The sequence below is a fragment of the Odocoileus virginianus genome, chromosome 6 (genome assembly GCF_023699985.2).
Source record: "Odocoileus virginianus isolate 20LAN1187 ecotype Illinois chromosome 6, Ovbor_1.2, whole genome shotgun sequence".
NCBI lineage: Eukaryota > Metazoa > Chordata > Mammalia > Artiodactyla > Cervidae > Odocoileus > Odocoileus virginianus.
In genome coordinates, this window is record NC_069679.1 from 49,447,977 (window position 1) to 49,467,169 (window position 19,193).

At 37.4% G+C, this 19,193-nt stretch overlaps 1 protein-coding gene and 1 long non-coding RNA gene across 2 annotated transcripts in view; one reads left to right on the forward strand and one right to left on the reverse strand.

The window, feature by feature from the left end:
* Positions 1 to 1,962: 1,962 nt before the first annotated feature.
* LOC139035644 (uncharacterized) lies at positions 1,963 to 7,591 on the reverse strand. Its single transcript, XR_011488303.1, has 2 exons — positions 6,892 to 7,591; positions 1,963 to 6,727 (listed from the first exon to the last, which is right to left on the reverse strand). It is a non-coding gene; the product is annotated as an uncharacterized lncRNA (long non-coding RNA).
* Positions 7,592 to 7,696: 105 nt separating this feature from the next.
* Positions 7,697 to 19,193, forward strand: part of SECISBP2L (SECIS binding protein 2 like) — a 55,232-nt gene continuing 43,735 nt past the window's right edge. Inside the window, exons 1-3 of the mRNA XM_020891339.2 lie at positions 7,697 to 7,859; positions 15,365 to 15,543; positions 17,906 to 18,230. Of these exons, the coding sequence (XP_020746998.2) occupies positions 7,836 to 7,859; positions 15,365 to 15,543; positions 17,906 to 18,230 (528 nt within the window). The 5' untranslated portion in view covers positions 7,697 to 7,835. The remainder of the gene's footprint in view (positions 7,860 to 15,364; positions 15,544 to 17,905; positions 18,231 to 19,193) is intronic.

A 19,193-nucleotide genomic window follows, 5' to 3' on the forward strand; every position in this document is an offset into this window, starting at 1 on the left:
TTAGTTGAAACTTCTAAAGTTTGGTTACTAATTTTTTTATGATAAAATTGTAATAATAACCCCAATTCTTTTTTTTAACACAATTTTTATATAAACATTCAGATTTGTTCTTATACACCGTGTTGCAGGTGGATTCTTTACCATCTTAGCCAACAGAGAAGCCCTCTTATACACTAGAAGGTACGTATTAATTTTAACATTTATCTTTTCAGCACTCAGTCAAAACATGAATTCCATGCACCTCTTTGAAGTCTTTTGAATGACTTTTGAAATTAAAGTTAAATCCTAACTCCTTACCATGGCCTATAAATTTCTAACATGATCTGGCTTGGCTCTGGTCATGCCATTCTCCTCCTCCCGCTTCACACCTGTCTCCTCCTGTTCCTCTAATGACAAGAGTTTTTCCTCCTGGGGCCTTTGCTCTTGTTTCCCTCTATCTTTTGTATTCTTCAAATCTCAGGCCAGATATCACCTCCTTTGAAGTCAGCCTATGAAAGTGGCCCACCTCCACCTTTATCTGCATTAATCACATTAGCATGCTTTATTTCCTTCATAACATTCATCTCCACATGAAATTATCTTCTTTTTAAAATATACTTATTATCTGTCACCCAGACTTAGTGGTAAATTCCATGAGAGCGGGAACTTTGTCTTGTTCAATGTTGCATCCTTACTACCTAGACTAGTGCCTGGCATAGAACAAGTGCTCAAAAAATATTTGTTAAATAAACGCACATGTAGTAACTTGACATACATGCTGTCTGTTTTGACTGAGTCCCAAAAGGACAATAGATAGGTGCCAATCTCCCCTACATATAAAGTCAGATGTTAGTCTACCATGTAAAATATGCCAAGAAATTGTGGCTCAGTGTTATTCATCACTCATCTCCAGTTCAAGGTTGGGGGATGGCTGGGGTGGTCTGATGACTCATGAAGAGGTATTGCTTTGAAGCTACCTGATATGTACTCACACCTCCCACAGGGGGAAAAAAGAGATGCTTCCCCTTACCTCAAGCTACCTGAGAGGAGGTTTCAGGGAAATACTTGGAGAACTTGATACGTATCACCTGAAGTCTGGGGGAATACAGGGACCTGGGATCTAAATCTTTCCTGAGAAAACCAAATCAGATCAGAGAGAATACTGCAAACCAGCTGCATGTTCACCAACTGTGGATACATGTGAGTTTTCCTCAGGGGAAAGTGTATTATGTTAGCAACTTACTTTGTAACACACCAAAAGTAAGATTGGTTAATGGGATTGCTAGATGGGTGGATGGATGGATATGTGATAAATCAAGTGTAGCAAAATGTTCCCAGGGATGGTGGTAAAAGCAGTTTTAAAAGGGAGTCCAGCAAGAAGGCTATTTGGCTGAGTACACAGGGGATCTAGCTGAGGGTTGAAACTTCAGAAACCAAGGGCTGAAGGCTAGGATCATTAGTGATGGCCTGAAAGTGCCGTGCATGGCATACATTTGATACCTCTGAGAAGTTCTACCATCTTCCCCTTCACAGCCCAAACCTGGAGGAATCTAAAACCTTAACCAGCATGTAGTTAAGGAAGAGGAGGCATAGATATCAAGATAGAAAACAAAACAAAAGTGCCCTGTGTTGCTTCCTCTACTGAAGTTTCCAGCCTGAAGCAGAACTGAGCTGGGGAAAAGGGAAAGCTTTAACGTGAAATGAAGTTTGTGTGATCTTCATGAGATTTCATCCAACACAGGGGGAGAAAAGTGGCCCTCAGAGAATTTGAAGACAAGATATAAAAGCATTCACACGTTACTGAATCCTGCTCATTTAATACAATGTACATGTCTCACAAAACCCAACCCTGGCTGAAAGAATTCTAATTTAATAGCCTATCAAATGTTCATTTATTCAACAAATATTTATTGAGCAACTTCTATCTACCAGACATTGGTGTAGGTAGTGAATTTACAACAGTGAAAAAGATAAGCATCTGGCTAAAGTAGAGACAATTTATTTAATTTCTTAAAAAAATTGAAGTGCAGTTCATTTATTAGTTTCGGGTATACAACATAGTGATACAATATTTTATAGATTATATTCCATTTAAGGTTATTACAAAATAATGGCTATCTTTCCCTGTGCTGTACAATATCTACTTGTTCCTTATTTATTTTATATGCAATAGTTTGTGTCTTTTAAATCCCATAACTCTATCTTGCCCCTCTTCCCTTCCCTTTCCCCACTGCTAAACACTACTTTGTTCTTATATTCTTGACTCTGTTTCTTTTTTGTTATACATATTTGTATGCTTTATTTTTTTAATTTCCACATATAAGTGATAACATAAGAGTATTTGTCTTCCTCCATCTGACTTACTTCACTAAGGATAATAGTCTCTAGGTACATCCACACTGATGTAAAAGGGCTTGTGCTTCATCCGGGCCAGCATTTCTCATGATGTACTCTGCATAGAAGTTAAATAAGCAGGGTGATAATATACAGCCTTGATGTACTCTTTTCCCAATTTTGAACCAGTCTTTTGTTCCATGTCTGGTTCTAATTGTTGCTTCTTGACCTGCATACAGGTTTCTTAGGAGGCAGGCGAGATGTTCCGGTATTCCCATTCCTTTAAGAATTTTCCTCATTTTGTTGTGATCCACATAGTCAAAGACTTTAGTGTAGTCAATGAAGCAGAAGTAGATGTTTTTCTTGGATTTTCTTGTTTTTTCTATGATCCATTGGATGTTGGCAATTTGACCTCTGGTTCCTCTACCTTTTCTAAATCCAGCTTGAACATCTGGAAGTTCTCGATTCACATACTATTGAAGCCTGGCCTGGACAATTTTGAGCATTACTTTGCTAGCCTGTGAGAAGAGTGCAATTATGTGGTAGTTTGAACATTCTTTGGCATTGCCTTTCTTTGGGATTGGAATGAAAACTGACCTTTTCCAGTCCTATGGTCACTTCTGAGTTTTCCAAATTTGCTGGCATATTGAGTGCAGCACTTTAGTAACATCATCTTTTAAGGTTTGAAATAGCCCTATATCTTGGCTATTGGGAATAATTCTTCTATGAACGTTGGCATGCATGTATCTTTTCAAATTAGTGGGACTTTTATTTTTGGACATATACCCAACAGTGGCATTGGTGAATCATATGGTATTTCTATCTTTAGTTCTTTGAGGAAACTGCATACTATTTTCATGGTAGCTGCACCAATTTATATTCCCATCAACAGTTTACCAGATTCCTTTTTCTCCTCATCCTCACCAACATTTGTTATTTGAAGACTTTTTAATGAGAGCCATTCTGACAAGTGTGAAGTGCTATCTCCTTTTGCTTTTGATTTACATTTTTCTAACAATTAGTGATGCTGAGCATTTTTTCATGTGCCTGTAAGCCATCTTTATGTCTCATTTGGGAAAAAAATGTCTATTCAGCTTCTTCTCGCACATTTTTAAAATAAGTTAAAAAAAATAACTATATATATATATATACATATAGTTATATGAGCGGTTTGGGCTTTCTTGATGGCTCAGCAACAAAGAATCTGCCTGCAATACAGGAGACACAGGAGACTCAGGTTCTATCCCTGGGTTGGGAAGATCCCCTGGAGGAGGGCATGGCAGCCCACTCCAGTACTCTTGCAGGGAAAACCCCATGGACAGAGGACTCTGTTGGCCTGTGGTCCATGGGGCTGCAAAGAGCTGGACATGACTTAAACGACTGAGCACTGCATAGCATAGCACATGAGTTGTTTATATATGTTGGATATTAATCCTTTATGGATATCTTCCCATTTCTTTGTATCATTTTCAAATTCCTTCATTAATGATTTATAGCTTTCAGAGTATAGGTCTTTCACATTCTTGGTTAAGTGTATTCCTAGGTACTTCTTTCTTCTTGATGTGATTGTAAATGGGATCATTTCCTTAATTTCTCTTTTTTGATAGAGACTTCAGGGTTTTCTATATATAATATCAGGCCATATGTAAATAGAGTTTTTCTTCTCTTCCAATTTTCTTCTCTTCCTTTTATTTCTTCTTTTCTGATTGCTGTGGCTAGGAAAAGTAGAGAGATTTTGTTTTGTTTTTCATAAACTGCTTTTTAAAAAATATTTATTTGGCTGTGTCAGGTCTTATTTGTGGCACATGGACTCAGTCGTTTTGGTACAGTGGGCTTAGTTGCTCTGCAGCATGTGGGATCCTAGGTCCCCAACCAGGGATCAAACCCATATCCCCTGCATTGCAAGGCAGATTCTTTTTTTTTTTTTTTTTTTTTGCAAGGCAGATTCTTAACCACTGCACTACCAGGGAATTCCCTGAGAAGTTTTAAAAGTTTAAAAGAATGTTATAGAATGGTAACATTCTATATTTTGATAGAGATTTGGGTTACATAGGTACATGTATTTGTTAAAACTAGAGTTCAATATTTATTTATAGTGTTTATATTTTGACGTAAAATTTACACAAAATAACATGCACAAGTCTAAAGTGTTTGCTGAGTTTTGAAAAGTGCGTGACCATCACAACACTGCTTTCCTCCACTATCAGAAGATAATTTTGCCTCCCATTTCACTGATAAAACAGAAGCCATCTGACAAGAATTCTCCAACTTACAAATATAGCCAAACCTCTCCTTTCTTCTTTTCATTTTGTCATTGTAAACAACATACACCTACTCCCATCTGAGGTCAATTTCTTCTTCTGGTTTTTTATCCTATCCTTTCCAATCCTCTCAGAAGCCTTGCTTTATTGGATTATTCCTCTCCTCCAGAACTTTCATATTAAGGAGCGAGCTTGTTTAAGAACTAATGCTGGATTCTCTCTACTACCTGAGTCCTCACACCTGCCATTCCTTTTCCTTGGAACAAATTCCCTATTTCTTCCCCCTTACTTTATCATAAACCCTACTCACCCTTCAGGTGTTTCCTTAGATTCTATTTACTTAGATATAACTTCCCTGACCTTCCATCCCACACTATGGTAGAAACTATTGAGCTTCCTGTTTCATGACACTCAGCTCACCTTTATTTGTTTTATGTATGTCTTGCCCATAAGACAAACATGGCCTCTGTCCTCAGTGTCTTATTAACTACTAACCTCCAGTACTTAGTCTAGCACCTAGCACGTTAAATATTTGTTGCTGAATGAAAGACTTAATTAAAATTCAATCATCTGTAAAATGTAATGTTTTAAAATGTCTTCTCTTCCTTCATAGATTAACATTTTTATTCTAATAGCTATTAGAATAATAGCTTTCCTAGGATTGTGTTAAATTAGAAGGGCATTGTGACATTTTTGTTCTTATAATTTTTCATAAATCTGTTCTAAAATTTAAGTGAATGTCTTATACATAAAAGATCCTCTGCAAGAACTATTTCATAGTCATAAAAATTCTATAAAGTGGAAAGATCCTTCAAGATCCTATATTTCAACTTCCTTAGGTCATTCTTTAAAGGAAGAAAACAAAGTACTATGGTACTTTTATGACTGTACTGTTACTGAATTTTTACTCAGATAGGGGTATCTTATGCTAAAGACACCATGGGGGGAATTCTGGAAATTCACAGTTCTTTTTACCTTCCTTTTTTTTCTTTTTACCTTTCAAGTGTGAAGCAAGATGATCATCTGTTAGTTTACATAACTACATATTATAAATAGTTTAGCTTTTCTGAGCAAACCTAAATTCATTCAGCATTCACTGATAGACACTAGAGACTTAACACAAAACACAAATCACTCAAGTATGTAACCATCACATATATATGAGCCTAAGCACATAAACACAGACACACACATATATGTACACACATGCACACAAAAAGTTTGAGGAAGTAGAGCTACTAAAACTAAATAAATGAGAGATCTTTACATACAAATATGTTTCTCCTTAGAAATAATTTCTGCTGCCAGCCTTGATGTAAGTCTTATTAACTTTACATAACTCCTTTCACCAGGTCAAAATATAGTACCAACTTAAGTACATTTGGGGCCTCCACAGACTACCTCTTCTTGAAGTCCTATTCAAATAAAACTAGACTATTGAGCCAGACTAACTGAAAAGGCAATGCAAGTTTTCACTGAAGCATAACAAAGCAAGCTTCTCAAAACACTTCTCCAGCTGTGTTATCTCCACACCAGCCCTTCAAAACAGGAGCCACCTCTACTCCCATCCTTCACTTAAGTATAATTTAGCTTTTATGCTTTGATGCTGTTGAACTGTGGTGCTGGAGAAGACTCTTTAGAGCATCTTGGATAGCAAGGAGATCAAAGCAGTCAATCTTTTTTTTTTCTCCAAACCAGTCAATCTTTAAAGAAATCAACCCTGAACATTCACTGGAAAGGCTGATGCTGAAGCTGAAGCTCCCATATTTGGCCAGCCTGATGCCAAGAGCTGACTCATTGGAAAATACACTGATGATGGGAAACATTGAGGGCAGGAGAAGTGGGTGACAGAGGACGAAATGATTGGATGGCATCCCCAACTCAATGGACATGAGTTTGAGCAGACTCTGGGAGATAGTGAAGGACAGGGAAACCTGGCATGCTGCAGTCCATAGGGTGGCAAAGAGTTGGGCATGCCTTAGCAACTGAAAAACAACAAGCTTATATAGCTTTTTTCTTCCTTACCCTGAAACTGACCAGTAAACAAGAGCTCTTAGGGGATGTGTTGGAGGATGTGTTTGAGGAGATATCCAGAGGCAATCCACAATGATTACCAAGTGTCCAATTTCATGGCAGTCTCTTTCCTCAAGGAACTAAGGAACAGAAGATAAAAGGAACAATCAATAAGCACGGTGGAAAAGCAACATACCAGAGTATGTTACCTGTTGAGTGGTGGGAAAAATTAGGGGTTCTGAGATAGGGCAGAGAAGCCTGAAGGTGAGCCTAGGGTTGAACCCGGTCCTTGACAATGAATTACCTAACCAGTATTTGTGGAGCTTCCTGTCTCATTTCTCAGTGGTCGCCATACTGTGGTATTCTCCTTTACAGTCAAGGCTTCCTTTAGCCAGATGACATAAGAAAGAATAACATGTGAACAGGCAGCTAAAAGTTCTTCCGATATACCAGAGGTAGTTTGGGATGGGAAAGTGGTCTCTGGGCTTCCACGGTGACGCAGTGGCAAAGAATCCACTTGCCAATATAAGAGACGCAAGAGACACCGGTTCCAGCCCTGGTTTGGGAAGGAAGATCTCTGAAGTAGGAAATGACAAACAGCTCCAGTATCCTTGCCTAAAAAATTCCATAGACAGAGGAGCCTGGCGGGCTACAGTCCACGATAGGGTTGCAGAGTCCCACAGGACTGAGGCTGACAGACTCAAGTGGTCTCCGAGGGCCCGAAAGTCTAAAACGCGCGTGTCCAAGTGGCTCCACACTCCTTAGTTTAGCAGTCCAGAGGGGCAGTTAAATCCCACGCAAAGCGCTGAGTGGCTCAGGGTACATGCTCCTGGGAATGTCCAGCTGGCTTCAGCCTCCAGAATAGCCAGCTCGCCTTGGGTTTCCGCCAGCTCGCGTTGGGTTTCCGCCAGCTCAGGCCGCCTGCGGTCACTCCGCCCACTGCCTCTGTGGACCTCCGCCCCCTTCTTTCCCTTCCGCGCTCCGCCATTTCCGACTACGCCTCTAGCTCATTTGGGCCCTCCTCGGCTTCCGTCCCAGATGATCCCTCCCCGAGGCTGCCGCTGCCTCCTCCTCCCGGAGCTGGGGCCGCCTCCTGGGCCAGTGGCGTAGCCGGACTCTGCGTCGCGGCCAGCTAGATAGGGGCGGAGGTCCGGAGCCCGGTCTCGACCCGAGCGGGGGGCCATGGAGAAAGCGGCCCGAGGCACTCTCCACACCGACTAACGCGGGCCCGTTGCGGCTGCAGGCGCCATGGACCGAGCCCCCGCAGACCAGGTACGCGGGCTTGAGCCAGGCCGGTCGGGCCGGGAGATGGGGGTCGCGGCTTCCTCCCGGGCGGGCCCTGGTCTCCGAGCGTGGGCCCGGACGGCCGGAGCCCTCGGGTTCCTGCTGGCGCAGACCTCCTTTCCCCGGGATCCTGGCGGCGCCCCTCTTCCTGCATTGTTTCAGATGCTGTCTCGAGCTTGGGGGCTTTTTCAGCCCCGATTACCCCCGGGCTGGGGACTTGCTTTTGGCCCCCCTGACTTGTTTGGTGAAAGGGGCCAGAAGATTGCCAAGTTGTCCGTTCTTTCCAAGGAGAGGGTTTATAACTTCACCAAATACTACCCCCCCTCCCCCTTCCCTTCAGTTTTGGAATGTGTTTTCAAGGTGGAAAGGCTTCTCACTTAGAAAAACTGTCAGGGAATGTGTGATAACTACAGATGAAGGAGGGGTTATGGGCTTTTAAAGATCTACGTTCCCTTGAGCGAAGCATTGTTTTTGCAGTGGTTTTAGGGAGGTGTTCCTTTTTAGATATGAAATACTGCGGTTTCCCTTTGCCCTTCTAGCCAGTTATTTTGCCAAAAAAAAAAAAAAAAAAAAATAGTATTTTTAAAACATCGATTTTATATTTTAAGGTGTAGGACCCGAAGGACGAGTTCATTTCCGAGCCCGTTTTCGTATTCACGAAGTCCCATTAGTGTTTCAGTTGCATCAAATTATTGATTATCCAAGCTACTAGGTGCTGAGAGGCTGGGATGGTGACAGTGTTTAAAAAAAAAAAAAAGGAGAAAAATCTAAAATAATAGTTTTCTTCCCTCCAAAAAGTTTCAGTATTTTCCATTCTGAGATCTGTATGAAAGGATTTAATTCGATGAAATCGAAGTTTACTCACTGTCCATTCCCCCTCTTCAGTTGAAGGCCTTGCCCAGTAATGAACTCGGCAAATAGATGAAGGAAAAGGAGAGATTAGGGATTAGCCTGATTACTTTACAAATGGATAATTAACACCTGAATAACGAGAAAAGATTTCCCAAATTCTTGTATTTGTATATATGTAGCTGGAATTTATGTGTATATATGTAGCTAGTCAGAGCGAGTTCAGATTTTGAAATCGGGCTCTTTCAGCAGACAGCCGCTTCCTGGTTGTGGATATTTGTTTTTTTTTTTTTTTTTCTTTTTTTCTTTTGTATAAAAATCTTTATTTAATAAAAACTTGTGTGAATATGACTGAAAACACAAGCGAGTTTTATGAAACAGTATGTGTATTTACCAAAGCAAAACTGATGGGGGCCTCTTGACAAATTAATGCAGGCTTTCCTGTGATCCAAGGTATTTTACATGCCCCCATATCCAATTTAATGAAAATTAATTTTTCAAGATACCTATCAAAAAGCACCCGAAATTTCAAAGCCTGAGAAGTGAATAAGAAATTTTCTTGAATGATTTTCCAGTACTTGTGTCACTAATGAAAGGGTTGAACATTTTGTTCCTTCACTAGGATGATAGAACTGTAACTAGTAATGCTGTCATGTATATACTTATGGTTCCATGCATATGGTTCCAGGTATATATTTATGGTTCCTTTCATCCTAGAGGAAATGTAATTAACTATTTAGATGGTAACTTTTAGCATAGTTATTTGTATGTAATTATCTTGACAGCAAGTGCTATGAGCAAATTCTTTAGAGAGCCTCTTTGTCTTTCATCCCGTATCTTTCCAGAGTCCACAACTTATTAAAATCTTGTAGAAATTTAAGCTTCAGAAAGAAACGTAAATGTAAGTTGAAGAATTTTTCTTTTTTTTCTCTCCAGTACCTCCTACCTCTTCCCTTAGGCTAATCTTAGGGGATTATGAGAGAATAATCGGAATCAATTCCTCTTTCCCCCACACTTAAAGGAAGCTGAGATCCCAAGAAGTGATGCTACTTTGCCTAGTTCATGCTGTTAATTCAGTTAATTCAGGGGTCGATGGGTGACATGGAAGGAGTCTCCTTCATTTTAAATTAGCACTTTTCTGATGGCAAAACTCCATTATTTTCATTATATTCTCATATTCATCATTGAAAAAGGCACAGAACTATTAATGATAGATTAGGGGCTGGAACTGAGATCTGTCCACTGTGTGGAGTTCTTGATTGCTTTCACTATACCGCTGAGTAATGTAATGGCTTTTCCAAGTTATTTGGAATGTACTTTTATATTTTTACTAAATGAATTTAATAGGTAAAAGTCATTAAAAACAGATGCCACATGTGCTGAATTTCCATTTTTCTCTCAAAACATTTATTTTAAACCAGTGTTGGTTTATATTCAGAATTTCTGGGAATGTCTACAGTATTAAAAGTTATTATAATATTATAGTGGTTGAGTATTCATAAAAGTTTGATTTTTAAAGACTGGTACTAATACGGACTTTCTGCACTTTGTCTTAATCTAAGTGAAATCCTTGGAGTATTGCACAAGTGTAACTTAAAAAATATCTAAGCGTGTTTTGCCTGAAGATATTCATGTTGTAGTTTTTGGAATTACTTCTTGTTTATATATATATATATAAAATCTTTGTATAAAAGTATAAATTCTGTGTGTGTTGATCAGGATTATAAAAAGGAAGCTACTGGGAATACATGCTAGCTAGTAATCTTAATTGCAGTAATGACTATTTGAAAAAAAAATGTTACAACCATAAGAGAATCTCAGGAGTAACCTCTTTTAGCAAGACTGTTTTAAATCAAAATGAGTAGCTTATTTTAATTGCCAGAGTTAGTTCTGAGAAAGGATACTGCTTAGTATAGTTCATTTTTTTTTTCTTTTAGTGCATTTAAAAAAAAAATCTGTTTTGTTTATTTAGCTGTGCCGGATCTTAGGTGTTTGTTTGTTTTTTTTTTTCCTGTCCTTAAAGGGGGAAAAAAAACTGATATAAAGGTATGTGAAGACTAAATGATGGAGTTGGTTTATAAAGTTTTTGTATTTCTATTTTTAGGACATTTAGGACAGTGTTTTGAGATTTTTTTTTTTTTTAAATAAACTGACTTTAGAAGTGACAGAACACTTGAGGTTGACAGTCTCTTGTATTATCAAATAATTTAAACACTGGCTTAGGTTTTAGTACATTAATGTTAGATAAGTTCTTTTAAAGTAATTTGCAAAATTATTGATCACTAATGCCTTTAATTCTTAGAAAACCAGATGTGTGATAAGTATACATGGTTTCATGCAAAGAGCTGTTTACCAATAAAGGTATAAAATTATCTGGCTTATAATTTTTTTCTTTAAATAATTACAAATGTCGAATAGAGTCAGCACTGCAAACTATATTCTAAATAAGTTACTCTAAAATGTTTATTATTCAGTAATACTTAGAGTTAGCTTTTATAGATCTAAGTAAGCGATTGCCTTAACATTTTAAAAATGCTTTTATAATCAAAAAGAAAGTAAAGAATGCTCATTTAGTGAAAATATCATTTGAAAATTTAAAGAGGCATTTTCCCCCTAAGTTTTTAAGTCAAAGGGGAATTAAAAAGTGTAATTAAACATTTTTTTAAATGTAATAAAATACTGCATATTAAAATGTATGGGATGTGGCTGAAGCTATACTCTGAGGCAAATGCGTAGTCATGAATGTTTTCGTTGTTCAGCATTTTAAAAGGAAGTTAAAAATTAAGCATCCAAGGAAAGAAGTTGGGGGGGGGGAGGGGGGAGAACTCCTCAAAGAAAGAGAGAAAATGAATAGATAGTCCAAAAACTAGTATTAAATTTAGAAAGTTAGGTTTTAGAAAAGTACCATCAGAGTTTAACAAGATTAAATGTGGTCCATTTTAAGAAAAGAGGGAAAATGTATAAATAGGAAAGCAAGTAGGCAGATTCTAAGTTAAATGCTTTGAATTTTCTCTTCAGTATTTTCTAAAGTCTTGCAAAACTTGATATGTATAACTACTGATAGATTTTGGCAAGTGGCTTACTTTCAGTAAAAGACGTTCCAACCAGAAAACAATAAAGCCAGCAGGTATCTCTTAAGCACTTTTTCCTTCAGGAGACATTTATTTTCTCTTTGGTCATGATACATAAAACATCTTAGTGTTTGATATAGCCTATTTACCTTAATATAGCAAGAACGTAGAGGGTTTCCATAGTCGTATTTTTTCTGTAGGTGTGTAGTATGTACTGACATTTCACTGTAGGAGCACGCTTTGTTATGTTCTACTTCAGTTTTGATTTTAAGTGGGTGTCATTTTTCTATTGCTTAATCTGGGGAAATTACTTGTACTCTTTTGAAAGTTCTGTCTCAGAGGAATTTAGTATGCATTCTCTGCTGATGTGTGCTTCATAATAGCGTGGTACCTCTTCAGTACATGAGTTCAGAGTGTATTTGTTAAATTATACAGGCTCTCAGTGATGTGAATGCATTTGTTTAATAAACTTTTAAATAAGATTTCTATAGTTTCTTGTTCAGATACAGGTTTCTGGGATTATGATTTTTCATTAACTTGGAAAATTCTGAAGTAATTTCTGAAAGATAAAGGTAATTTTACAGTACAGTTACTTTTTTGTTTGTTTTTTAAGCAAATAGTAGTGCAGGAGTAGATTTTGTTCTGTGTTTAGACTTCTTCCATATTTTTATTTTCTTTAAGGAGACAAAAATTTGCTATAAAATTTCTGATTTCTTAACAATCTTGGCATAAATAGACTTAAACAAATACAAACTGAGGAGTATCATTGTATGAAGTGACTGGTTAATTTTTTCGTAACATTTTGTTGTCTACTATGTAAGACATTTTTTCCTTTAATTTCTATATTAATATAATGGAAATAACTGCCAAAATCTGTTGCTTGCTTAACATATTATCTGTATGACCTTTATTATGTGAAATTTTAAAAAATAGTTTGCCATATGAACATTACTTTTCAGGCCTGAGGACAACTGAGGCTGCATTTTGATGTATGATACTGAAGGCCCCAAAGTCACGACAAACAACTTTTAAAACCATAGGGAGTTGTAACTGTAGGAGAGAGTTTGCCAGTCTGTTCCTACTAGTGACATCTTCTGTTTGTGCAGCTGTTGACTACAGCAGCTTCTCTTTTTTGGTAAAAACAAAGGATCATTTCAGTGTTTGTGAGTTTTATTGTTGAATGCCAACATCTAGAATTGCATTTAGAATAGAAGCCAACACAGACTTTAATTTTTTGGGACATATACTGTGTGTATGTACAGATATTAGTTATAAATTATGCATGGCACTTTTTGAATAATGATTACCTAAATTCACAAAACATATAAAGAACAGATGAGACTAGGTATAAAAAAACTTGTTGCAACTTTTTTTTTTTTTTTTTTGGCTAGTCTGTGTGACTTGTGGGGTATTTGTTTCCTCACCAGGGATTGAACCCATGCCCCCTGCAGTGGAAATGGAGTCCTAAACACTACACTGCTGGGAAAGAGCAAGGATATGAATTTGTTGTTACCAAAGTAATTTATGAGTTGGTATTATTTGGGGGTATTAGGAAAAGTTATTTTTAAATTGCCTTATTTCTTTATATTAGTATTACTTTTTTTCATATGGGATTGAGAATTTAATATAACCATATACCTTGAATTAGAAAAAAATTCCAAGTGTCTTCTAATCCAGATTTATAAAACTGTTCGGGATTCTCATATGTTCAAAGGTTAATATTTTATACCTTAGTAAATAAGTTTTGAGTCCTAATGACTATCGTAGTGAAAATCACTGGCCTGTTAACATTTGTTTTTGCCTCCTATGTTGAGATTCAAGAAACCAACTCACATGTATTTATGAGTACAATTATGTTATCTACTTCAGATTTGGTCAGTAGTACAAAAGTAGACCTCAAAGTTACATCAGGTGAGGAGGAAGGATGTTAAATTGATACTGCTGTATAGTTCAGATTTCTTCCCCTAGACATGTGTTTTGGAATGTTCACAGTGACCTCTTTTTGAACAGTTTCAAAAAAGGCTGTATATTCAGCACATATATTTAGCATGTCAAGTCTTTTCTTTAGATTTTTTTGGATTTTCTTCTGATTACTTTTGTGAGAAACATGCATGAAATTTATTCAGAGAAATATGCCTTGATAGGAGCTTCTAATAAATGCCATCCCAGTGGGAAAAAAGTTCTGATTAGGTCTATTGCTTTCACGTAGTTGATTTGAGTTGTTGAAATATTGGATTGCATTCACTGGTTTTGCAAAGTGTTTATCTTTTAATATTGTTATGTTTGTGGGTTTTTTCCCCCAAGTCGCCTTGAGATGTTTGTGGTTTTTTAACATTCTGCTTTTACAGAATATGCCTATAGATTATTTTATACTAAAATTTAAAAAATTTCAGTTAAATGTAGCAAACACAGAAAGAAAAATGCATAAAACCAGTGTACAGCTAAATGAGTTATTGGTGAAGACCTTGTGCCACCCATGTTAGGATATAGTATTTTGTCGGGTACCTCAGAAGCTCTCCCAGGTGCCTCTTCCCAATCACAGCTTCCTCTTTCCTAAGAGTAATTCCTGTCCTGACTCTCATTGCTCTTCTTTACTTTTCTTTATAGTTTTGTCTCTAATTTGTACATCCTTAGTATGGTAGTTTGGAGGAGCCTGGTGGGCTGCAGTCCATGGGGTCGCTAAGAGTTGGACACGACTGAGCATCTTCACTTTGACTTTTCACTTTCATGCATTGGAGAAGGAAATGGCAACCCTCTCCAGTGTTCTTGCCTGGAGAATCCCAGGGATGGGGGAGCCTGGTGGGCTGCCGTCTATGGGGTCGCACAGAGTCGGACACGACCGAAGCGACTTAGCAGCAGCAGCTGTATGGTAGTGTATTATGTCTGTTAAACCTCTATAGATTTATAAGAAAAGATAAAAATAAACTAAAATGGGGCACGTATTCTGGATTATCTTATTTACTCAGTTTGTTTGCTGGAAAGCTGAAGTGCTCACTTTTTCCTCAATGTAACTGTGAAGCAAGTTTTTCTCCCTTGTGCCAAGTTGTTTTTTTCACTTATTGTAGACATTATCCTTCCTTTTAATTTAACCATACTAATCTAATTTCCTGCAATGGACAGAAGTAAACTTTTTTAGGCTATTCAAACAAATATAGAGTAGTTATCCTTCAGAACTCTGTTCAGTGATTTTTTTCCACTAACAAAATTAACTTAAAACACAGTGTTTTGTCTGAAGAGTGAATTTGATTTTTGTTTTGTTTTGTTTTTTTTACTACCAGCTTTATTTTTGGACTCCGAGGTATGACTTCCTTGTACTCTTGATTGTTTTAACAGCTTTGGTTATGTAAGAAATGACTTCATTGAAATGTAGTAACCTTTGATAAATTTTTTCCTCCAGTTGATGGCTTTGTCTAAATAACATAATCAGATTAATTTTTTAAAATTTGACCTTGCTCTTCCTTTGAATGTTTTGTGAATACTGAGAAGACTGTCTCTTTTATTGTTAAGTTGTGAATTTGTATTATTTAAGTTTTTGCTTGTTTGTTAGTAATGTGTTTCACTTTCTCTTTGAAGAATGTCAAGCTGTCAGCTGAGGTAGAACCATTTATTCCCCAGAAGAAGAATCCTGATACATTTATGATCCCTATGGCACTCCCAAATGATAATGGAAATGTTTCTGGTGTAGAACCAACTCCAATCCCCAGCTACCTGATTACCTGTTATCCATTCGTGCAAGAAAACCAGTCCAATAGGTAATTTGTTTATTATTATTTTCTTTTGGTGGGGGAAGAAAGGGTAGGGAAATGTAGAAGTTTGCAAAGCACACTTCTTAATTTTTTCCTTTGGTAACTTGTAAATATTAACTATTTCTCTACTTTCTAAGAGGAGTAAATGAAACCAAATGATGTAGAAATTTTAAAATTGTTGGCATGGATTATTATTATTTTCTCATTCTTTCTAAGAGAAAATGAAATTCTTTGTATCTCCTGTAATAAGTTATTGAAATTTTTTTGAAATAAACTGACTCAACGGGAGGAAGGAATTATTCAGAAAGAGGTGAACAGAAACCCTTTTTTTGAGGATAGGCATATAATCCTAATTGCCAAGACAGTCTGTTCTAAGAAGAATGTATCAAGGGGTGGCCCTTAACTTTGAAGATTTAGTGGCCAGTTAACTTATTATATCTCTCAACTCTTGATTGTAGTTTAAATTTAGTTTCTGTGCTATAGTCACAGAGTGATTTAGCAAAATGTTTACTGCTTGGATAATGTGTGACCTAGTGGTTAGGGTGTGTCTTGTGATAGCCTTTCTAACCCTGCTTAGACTGTCTGAATGATTAGCACTTCATTGGTGCAGTTCATCATATTATATCACATAAAAATTGTACTTCTCTAGCACTGTAGGATAAGTGGATGAGGTAGCTGGACTCTAGCCTTTGCCCAACCACCCCTGAAGGCTAAGGCAAGTCAGTATTTCTACACATCTTTAACCGTTGTGTCACACTAGTGTGTCCGAGCACATTCTTTGAGAAATTCTGGATATATGAGATATATGGTCAGTAAATTACTCTCTCAGGTATTAAATATTCAAGTTAATACTCTAGAACTCTTTAATAGTTTGTGGCATTAGGCACAGTAGAAGCTAAAGGATTCTGCTCAATTGAGTCAGGGTAATACTACATTAAAAATCTTTGACCTATATTGGACTATGCTTGAAGTAATTTATAAACTAAAAATATTATTTGACAAAGTGGCCAAGTGTACAGTATAATAAGTTTAACTTTGCTTATCTTATCAAATAGTTTTGAGAATTCATGAGTAGGCCAACCATCAGATTATTTTAAAGTATTTTTAGAATTATGGCAGGGAACATTTTTCCCTTGTGCTTTGCCATGGAATAGTGAGGAAAAGCTCTGTAGTCCAGCTCTCTGTGACCTCTCAGTCATCATCAGCAACTGTCTGCAGGGAGGACTGATGAGATGGGAAGGACTGGTGCTTTATAGGAAGGCATCACACTAGAAGAACCCTAATGCTGGAGATAAGATGGCACTGAACAAACCTGCCTTTTTCTTTTCTTTCTCTTGGACATCTGGCGCCTGCTTCCATTGTCAAGAAGGGGAGCCAGGGAAAGAGCTGGACTTGGCCAAGTGGTTAGGGGAATATGGGAAAGGAGTAGAAGGCCCTCGGCCTGAACTAAAGAATGGAGGTGGAATAATCAAGTCACCTACTGTGAAGACCACCTTATACAGTGATCACCTTACCCTGCTTTTTGCAGAAGGCTGTTACAGTTAGTTGCTGCCATTGAATGGGAACTTTGGACTGCCATTACTGGCAGATTCAGCAGATAGGTGTTTAACTTTTAGGCAGAAATATTGTGAGGTTGAGGGAGAGGGCTACAAATAAGAATACTCTGTACATTTTAAATTTTGGAATGCAGTAAACTCTCAGGTTAAATTTATTTGTGTGTGTGTGTGTGTGTGTGTGTATGTGCTCAGTCATGTCTGACTCTTTGTGACCTTTTGGACTGTAGTCCACCAGGCTCCTCTGTCCATGAGACTTCCAGGCAAGACTACTGGAGTGGGTTGCCACTTCTTACTCCAGGGGATCTTCCTGACTGAGAGATCAAACCCACAGCTCTTGGATCTCCTGCATTGCAGGCAGATTCTTTACCACTGAGCCATCAGGGAAGCCCGGATTCCTTTATACTATCAATTAAAATTATTATTACACATATGTAAAAACTAATTATAGCAAGGAAATTGATAAAAATAATCTCTTTTTCAGAATTATTATGAGGTTACAGTTGACGCTAGTGGTAAAGAACCTGCCTGCCAATGTAGGAGACTTAAGGGTTGCAGGTTCGATCCCTGAGTCAGGAAGATCCCCTGGAGGAGGGAACGGCAACCCACTCCAGTATTCTTGCCTGGAGAATCCCATGGACAGAGGAGCCTGACAGGCTAGGGTTCATAGGGTCACAAAGAGTGGGACACAACTGAAGCAACTTAGCACATTTTATACTGTTATTTTCTTTTATTAAATAAGTTGAGAATTTGCTTTGTATTACTTTCAGACATGCATGTCAATAGATTTGTTCTTTTTTGATTTGGTTTTACAGACAGTTTCCATTATATAACAATGATATACGATGGCAACAGCCTAATCCAAACCCTGCTGGACCATACCTTGCTTACCCCATTATATCTGCTCAGCCACCTGTTTCTACAGAGTATACATATTATCAGCTGATGCCAGCACCATGTGCACAAGTTATGGGTTTCTATCATCCTTTCCCTGCACCTTACTCCAACACTTTTCAGGCTGCAAATACTGTCAATACTATAACCACAGAATGCACTGAGCGTCCAAATCACCTTGGACAGGTCTTCCCATTGTCTGGCCATCGAAACAGAAATAGTAATAGAGGACCAATGCTCCCAAAAGTAAGTGACCATATCTGATTGGCTTTTGTGTTTGCTATTTCTGTGTTAATGTAAGTAATTTGCTACTTGTATTGATTAGCCTTTACTACAGAGTTTTACTTATTAAAAAACAATTAAGGATGTAGCATTTTAAAAATATCTTTTTCCATTACTTTTGTTCCTCATTCTTAAATGGTGATATGATTTACAGTCATTTTCAAATCAGAGAGTTTACATAAGCATAATGCACAAATATTTCCAAATTATTTTAATGTAGTGATAAAAATTGCATAGTGACACAGTTTTAGTAAGGGATTAGTTTGACTCCTTTCCTAGCAGTGTTAAGTGGCTAATGTACATCTAGATATTTCAGTCTTCAGAAATAAGCAGGATATATTATGGAAAAGAATATTATGATGCATTAAGTCTCTTCAACTTCATTGTTTTCTATTCTGTCAGTTTTTATTAGGAACAGCGCTTTGTTCTTCAGAGAATGCTTTACTATATTATATGGACACAGGGTCTCCTAGGACTAAAAAAAGTTAAAGATAAATGTGCGAAATGACTTTTGTCAACACCAGCCTTTTGACTAAGTTAAACAAAAAGACCCAAAGGCCTTGAAATCACAGGAGAGTTAAGGTTAATTCTAGGTGTCTGTTTCTTAACTAAAAGATTACTTTTCTGTTGAAGCCATAGTGTCAAAGCAAATAAGAAAAACACGATTTCTTCTCAGCACTTTTGAGCTAATGGAAAGCAGAGTGATTAGATGCCTCTTAACGTCTGTTATTGTCAAGGAGTTCATGCTTTCCTAGATTCCATTAGCCCAGCGTCTTCAGTGAAAACTCTATGCTGTCTTCTGGCATGCTTTGTTCAGGTTAAAATACAAACAAGCTGCAGAACTTGCTTTGAAAAGCTTATTAGTTTTTGTCCATGGAAACTTTCTGGGTCAAGGGAAATCCTTTTGGGATATCTCAGAATGAAAAG